This window comes from Cebus imitator, unplaced genomic scaffold, assembly GCF_001604975.1.
Source record: "Cebus imitator isolate Cc_AM_T3 unplaced genomic scaffold, Cebus_imitator-1.0 Scaffold397, whole genome shotgun sequence".
Lineage (NCBI taxonomy): Eukaryota > Metazoa > Chordata > Mammalia > Primates > Cebidae > Cebus > Cebus imitator.
The window spans coordinates 108787-115710 of NW_016107712.1; the positions used below are offsets into that span (position 1 = coordinate 108787).

The window sequence follows — 6924 nt, forward strand, 5'->3', positions numbered from 1 at the left end:
TTTTTTGAGACGGAGGTTCGCTCTTGTTGCCCAGGCTGGAGTCCAGTGGTGCAATCTCCGCTCACCGCAGCCTCTGCCTCCTGGGTTCAAGCAATTCTTCTGCCTCAGCCTCCCGAGTTGTTGGGATTACAGGCATGCACCACCACACCCAACTAATTTTGGTATTTTTAGTAGAGATGGGGTTTCTCCATGTTGGTCAGGCTGGTCTCAAACTCCCAATCTTAGTTGATCTGCCCACCTCAGCCTCCCAAAGTGCTGGGATTATAGGCATGAGCCACTGCACCTGGCTTTCAGTCTTCCCTTTCTTTATTCATCTTTTCTTTCTATATTCCCCCAAAATAAAATCAACCATATATATATTATTTATAGTATAAATTATAAATCATAGTATATTATGTGTATTATATATAATACATAATTGTTTATGTATTAATATATGATGCATATATTTCTAATGTATGTGATATGTATTATAAATTATAAATAGATAATATATGTTTATATATTATATGCAAATATATATTATAGTATGTAAATTATATATTATACATTATAATGATATATTATGCATATACATATTATACATATATAATATACATGTGCATATTAATACATTATGTTATAAATTATATATTATGCACATTATAAATAATGTGTATATATTTATAATGATGACTGCTGCTTTTGTTAGACACTGTTCAGAGTTTCTCAGTAACTAGTATGGTGTATATCTCTCAGGTTCCTGCCATGCTAAATCTCTCATGTCTAGCCTTCAAGTGTGTCATTCATTCTTCTGATCCCCTCTTTGCTTCTCCTTGCATTTTACTCCAGAAATACATGTATTTGACTGGATACCTTTGACTAACAGAAAATAAATAATGAAAATGACATAAAGGGGAAGCTCACAAATAGAAACAATCTTTTATTCCACAATCCCTGCTCTTCCCCACCCCTCACTCAGACAAAATTCAACATTACTGTATAGGAACCATCAACCCAGTCTCTGGCAGGGGAAGGATGGGCTCAGATGAACCCAATTTTAGTTATTACTGCTGGCTTACTGAGAAACATCTAATGTTCATCAGTCATACTTCACTATAAAGCCATTACTCAGAAAGGACCCTTATTATTCAATATGGAAAATGTACAGAGAGGAAGGAAGAGGGATGGCTGAGTTACTGGAGGAGTCAAGATGGGGCTTTATGTTTACTAATGAGATTCTGAAGATTCTTAAGACCCTAGTAAGAAGGTCAGCAATCTATGAAGCCTAACTGGATAGATATTGTAGTCTTCACACTTCATACTTCAAAAGAGATAAACCTTCAAGGCTAAACAGTTTTAGGAATAGTGCCTTTTGTTTTATTTTTCAGGTATTCAAACTCGTGTCCTCGATGTCACAAAGAAGAAACAAATTGATCAGTTTGCCAATGAAATTGAGAGACTTGATGTTCTCTTTAATGTTGCTGGGTAATTCGTAACTTTTTAATTTCACTTTTCTTACAGAAACTTTTCTATGACTTTCACCCAAATAATTTTGAAAATATGGCAAAATCATTTGTTGTGAACCATGACATATTTCTTGGGAAATATGGGTAGATTTTACACAGCATTTTCATGATACATAAGATTCAGCAGGTAAGACAGCCTTAGAGTTTGACATGATTTGGGGCAAATGAAGTCTACTTAAAACAGCTGGTACTGATACAAAGCTGTATTTTGTGTTATAATGTATGGAAGTTAAAGCAATAATTTCTGATGATCTATTTTATAAATAGTCCATCCTCATATAAGAATATACTCAGAAACATGAAACCAATAGTTAGCAAAGTTAGTTTTTGAGCATCTATTAAATTTTCAGCCATGTAGGGGATGTAGAAATATACTATGTGGTTCCTGCTGTCATGAAACTGACATTCTGATTGAACTGGCAGAACTGTGGTACATGGAAGTCACAGCCAATAATATTTTATAATTAATTACATAATTTGGGTCCAGAGGACCAAATCAATAAAGGTCTCAGTGTTTAGGAAGCTTCCCTCAGAAAGTATAACTTGAAAAAGAGTGAAGGCTACTTTAAGGGTTTTTTTTGTTTTGCCTTAATGTCGCTCATACAACAAGCGAACATCTCTCAGTATGTTAACGTTATGACACTAGCAATATCACTTTGCTGCTGAGATGTTGAGACACTTGTTTTCCTTGAGATTTTGATTTCCCTTGACAGTTCTAAATCTGTGCCACCTGAGGGCACTGTTGCTCTTGAAATAGGAATCATAGGAATCAAATAGACAAATAGGGCAGATGTTTCCTCTCTTTTTTTTTTTTTTTTTTTTTTGAGACAGGATTTGCCTCTGTCCCCCAGGCTGGAGTGCAGTAGAATGATCATGGCTCACTGCACCCTGGAACTCCTGGGCTCAAGTAATCTTCCTGCCTCAGCCTTCAAGGTAACTGAGACTGCAGGTGTGTGCTACCATGCCCAGCCCTGTTCTCCTTTATTTGTTGTTTGTTTTTAATGGCATTGATGTTTTCAACACAATTAGTATAAAGTTTCTTATGATCGGTGACCATATTCTTGTTTGGAAAACAAGAAGGATCTTGTTTTCAGATGACACTTCTAGCTTAAGTTGTTGGGATTCTTACCAATATGACATACTAAGCAATAATATTTGAATTGTTTAAAATCTTGATAAGGAAAGAGACAGTGGTCTAAGTCATGAAGTGATAACAGAAATAATCAGCAAATGGAACAGAAAAATTTTAATGGCAACAATTCCCCCATTGTTTAATCACGCGTCTAGTTTTGTCCATCATGGAACTGTCCTGGATTGTGAGGAGAAAGACTGGGACTTCTCGATGAATCTCAATGTGCGCAGCATGTACCTGATGATCAAGGCATTCCTTCCTAAAGTAAGACCACCACCACCACCACCAGGCTAAGCACCACATTAGGTCTCCATACTGGGCACACAGAAAGGATCCTCACATGTGCTGAAGAATGATAATAACTAACATAATGATTAACATGCATGGAACATTTATATCAAGGCATTTCACATAAATTAATCTATTTAACCTTCCAGTTCATCTACTCAAGGAATATTTATCAAGCACTTTCCACATGCCAGGCTCCACTCTAGGCACAGAAGACACATGAGTGAACTAAACAAAGTGCCTTCTATAAGGCAGGTGCCATTATTGGGGGTGTGATGGGACAATTAGTAATCAAACAGACACAGAATATGTGGCATGGTTGTTAAGTATAATGAAGAGAAAGGAGGTAGGATATCAATGAGGCCCCTCTGGACTCCACTGCAAAGATGAAATTGTCATAGCAGTCCAAAAGAAGTGAGAGAGCTGATCATTCAGGTGTCATGGGAGAGGATTCCAGGCAGAGGTACCAGCAGGGAGGCACACAGGACTAGAAGGATCCTAAGAGGTAGGTACTGTTATCTCATCCATTGTTCAGAAGATGAAACTGAGTTTAGGCAACTTGCTCAAGGTTACACAACTAGCATGTGGTTAGAACCAAGATTTGAAGCCTAGAAGTTGAGCCTCTTCATGAATTTCCGTCTAGGCTCACACTGTCGAGATGGATGTACCCCATTGCTTTTCTCTACCCTGAAGCTTCTTCCTTCGCTCTTGTTTTGATCTGAGCCACAATGGTAATGGGCAGGTGAGGGACAGTGTGTGCTCAAGAGAGCATTCCTCCTGGGCCTGCTTCCCTTGAATTCTCAAGCCTTCACACAATGCATCAGTGTTTTAAATTTTATTTCGTAAACAAGCATTAAGTACCTCTTGGTATAAATCACTATATAAGGTGTGCTAGGGGAATATAAATATGAGTAACATACATCCCTGACTTCAAATGTAAACCAATAGTAGCAGACAGCACAGGCAGAGACAATGAAAGGGGTTGACCGAGTACAGAGCCAGCTCAAATGAAGGTTGTAAATTGAACTTAGTGAAATGCAGAAGAACCACTTTTCCCTTCCATCCCAACTGGATTCAATGTCCTGTCCACATCAGGGCAGGAGAAGAGCTTTGTTAATGACACAGCAGGGCTGATACTCTGCTCTGAATATTCAACCTAATGTCAAGAAGGGTCCAGATGAATATTAACAGGAAAATTAGAGAAATTAGTAAACTTAGTAATGAAGGAACTTTTAAAAAATCTACCTGTTTAATGCCTAGAAGGGATCTTTGGGTGGGTCCACAGAATGTTGAACTAGCAAATTTTTAAACAAATTGTTTTTTTTTTTAATGTAAGTTGCTTTTTTAGCATCTTTGGAGTTTATGAGAATCTATATTATTTGGAACACGAATGTATTTTTGAAGACGGATCCTTTGCATAGGTTATAGGGGTAAAGCAGAGACTACGGTATAGGAGGAAAGCTTAGGTCATAGTGGGTAAGACTGTTGCACATGCATGAGACTCATTTGCAAAACCAGGCTCTAAATTTTAGTAAAGGAAGTAGGTATGGGGTACAGTGGTTCTGAAATGCAAAATTTTGTTAATTTTTAAAATACACAAACATTAACTTGCAAACTAGTGAGTTTGCTTGTGATTTACGTCTTAACAATGATCCATATGAGGCAAAATCACAGATTTGTTTAAAAAAAAAATCTCAAGAATTGTTAATGGCAGGGATATGGTATTAGAAGGTTCCAGTGCCATTTGTTTAAAGTGACCCTGACAAAACTGAATCCTGGTCTGGGACTCCATCATCAAAAGTCCTTAGGTACAGTCTAAGCCCTGCCCCTAATTAGTCATGTGTCATAGAGATGGCACTTGCACCCTCCCAGTACATATTTCTTTTAGCTAAAAAATGAGGATAATAGATTATACAATCATTTCCAGCCATAATTATCTGGGAGCCTCTGTATCACTAACTATGATGCACATATCCCAGGTTAGAACTTTCCAGGGGAAGCCAGGATTTGGAGTCTAGGCAGATCTGGAAGGTCAGCTGGTCAGAACATAGGAACACTCATAGGAAATTTTTGTTCATGGGTAGATACACAGGAAAGCATTCCAAGACTGGAAGATCAATCAAAAGGCAGAGGACAAGTTGAAAATACTTTAAGACGAGGTAAATGCAGAATCCAGGCTCCACCAGAAGAAAAGGTCCATTAGGGCAAAGATTTGGGGATATCTTTGTTATTTGGGTTGGTTTGTTTGCTTGCTTTCCCCCCGCCCCTTGCTGTATCTTAGAAGAGTCTGTAGCATATAGAGGTGCTCAGCAAACATTTGTCAAATGAATAAATGAATCAAGGTTGTTAGTCAAGCTGGACCACTGGAGACCTAAGTAGTCAGTTCCACCAGGGTTAGGGGCTAAGCCCTGGCGAATGGAGACAGAAGGGCTGGGTCAGAGTAAGACTAACTAGATACAGCTCGAGGAACTCCTGAGTGGTATTTTAAGCTTCTGGGAGATCAATCCTAGAGAGCAGTACTATGTACCAGTCACTTCACTTTATAGTCATGCCTGCCAGAGAGGGCGATTGCCTGAGGAGCCAGGGAGAGCCTGACACCATGAGGACAGCTTCTGACCTGGACTGGGAAGGCAGCATGGGAACAGGCACAGACTATGGGCTCTAGAAGAAGCAGAGGGCCTTGGCTGAGCTTGGCTGAATGGATAGTGCAAGTGTTAGGGGCAGCACTAGTATCTCTTAGATGACTTTATTCTAAGGTTTTGCCTGAGATAATATGGCATTTCTCTAGAAGACTAGGGATTGAACCTACTTAATAACCCATCTTTATGTATTAAATTGGGGTATATGTATTCTGTATGTATTTTACATGGGGTATACTATTTGCTAAATTGGATAAGAAAGAACAATTTTAAGGCTTACTTTTCAACACCATTACACTTGACCAACATTCCTGATCCTTTTTATGAGAACCCCATTTCATTATGGTCCTCTTTATTATGTAAAACACACAATTGAGTTAAACATTATTTTTTCACCTGCTGTCTTCCTTAACTTGGTTGGGGTACAGTCAGCCTCTCCCTGTATCCACTTAGCCCATTCAGCAAGTGCCTTGGGATTATTTTAGATTCTGCTTTTAGGGGCAATTAGTAGCTAAATCTCAAAGCAAAATCAGAATATCCTAAGGAATCAGATCATGTTGACCACACTGGTCCTAGATCCATTCAATCATTCACTTTCCCCTTTCCTACACCTCTTTTTCTAAAAGCTACTAAGGAAATTCATCCCAACAGAAGTCATTTTTTTCTCTAGACCTTTTACACTGCCATTGAGACTTCCACATACATGTAATAATTAGTAAAGTTTGAAAACAGTTTTAAATTCGTAAGTTTTCTTTATTATTTATTTAGGTCTGGGACAGGACCCAGCAATCTGTGTTTTAAACTAGCACTTCAGGAGATTCTGATTCATCAACGTTTATTGACTGCCTATTGTGTACACTGTCCAGGAGGACAAAACAGCCAAAGACCCTCATCTTTAATAAATTCACATTTTAGTGGAGGAATTCTGAAGAACGTGTTCTTAAGAAACACTGCCCTAAATTGGTGAGGCCCACCCTCCCTGCAGCAACCATCTACCAGGTCCTGCCCATCCTGCCTCTGCCCTCTCCTCCTCAGCTACTCATAGACATTTCTGCAGCTCCACTTCTAGCACTCTTTCCCTGAATCAGCTTCCAGTGATCTCTGGGCACCAGAGTAATCTTTGTCATCCCAAGTCTGAACATGCCCCTCCTCCTCTGTTTTTTTTTTTTAATTATTGCATTTTTGGTTTTGGGGTACATGTGAAGAACATGCAAGATTGTTGCATAGGTACACAGATGGCAGTGTGATTTGCTGCCTTCCTGCCCATCACCTATATCTGGCATTTCTCCCCATGCTATCTCTCCCCAACTCCCCACCCCCCACTGTCCCTCCCCTATTTCCCCCCAACAGACCCCAG

The 6924-nt window shown here is 39.1% G+C and overlaps 2 protein-coding genes across 2 annotated transcripts in view; one reads left to right on the plus strand and one right to left on the minus strand.

Moving 5' to 3' along the window:
- The window catches only part of BDH2 (3-hydroxybutyrate dehydrogenase 2), a 22431-nt gene that overhangs the window by 6332 nt on the left and 9175 nt on the right, over positions 1-6924 (plus strand). Inside the window, exons 4-5 of the mRNA XM_017508648.2 lie at positions 1371-1467; positions 2796-2931. Of these exons, the coding sequence (XP_017364137.2) occupies positions 1371-1467; positions 2796-2931 (233 nt within the window). The remainder of the gene's footprint in view (positions 1-1370; positions 1468-2795; positions 2932-6924) is intronic.
- LOC108289238 overlaps positions 1-6924 on the minus strand; it is a 23318-nt gene that overhangs the window by 1512 nt on the left and 14882 nt on the right. The window lies entirely within an intron of this gene.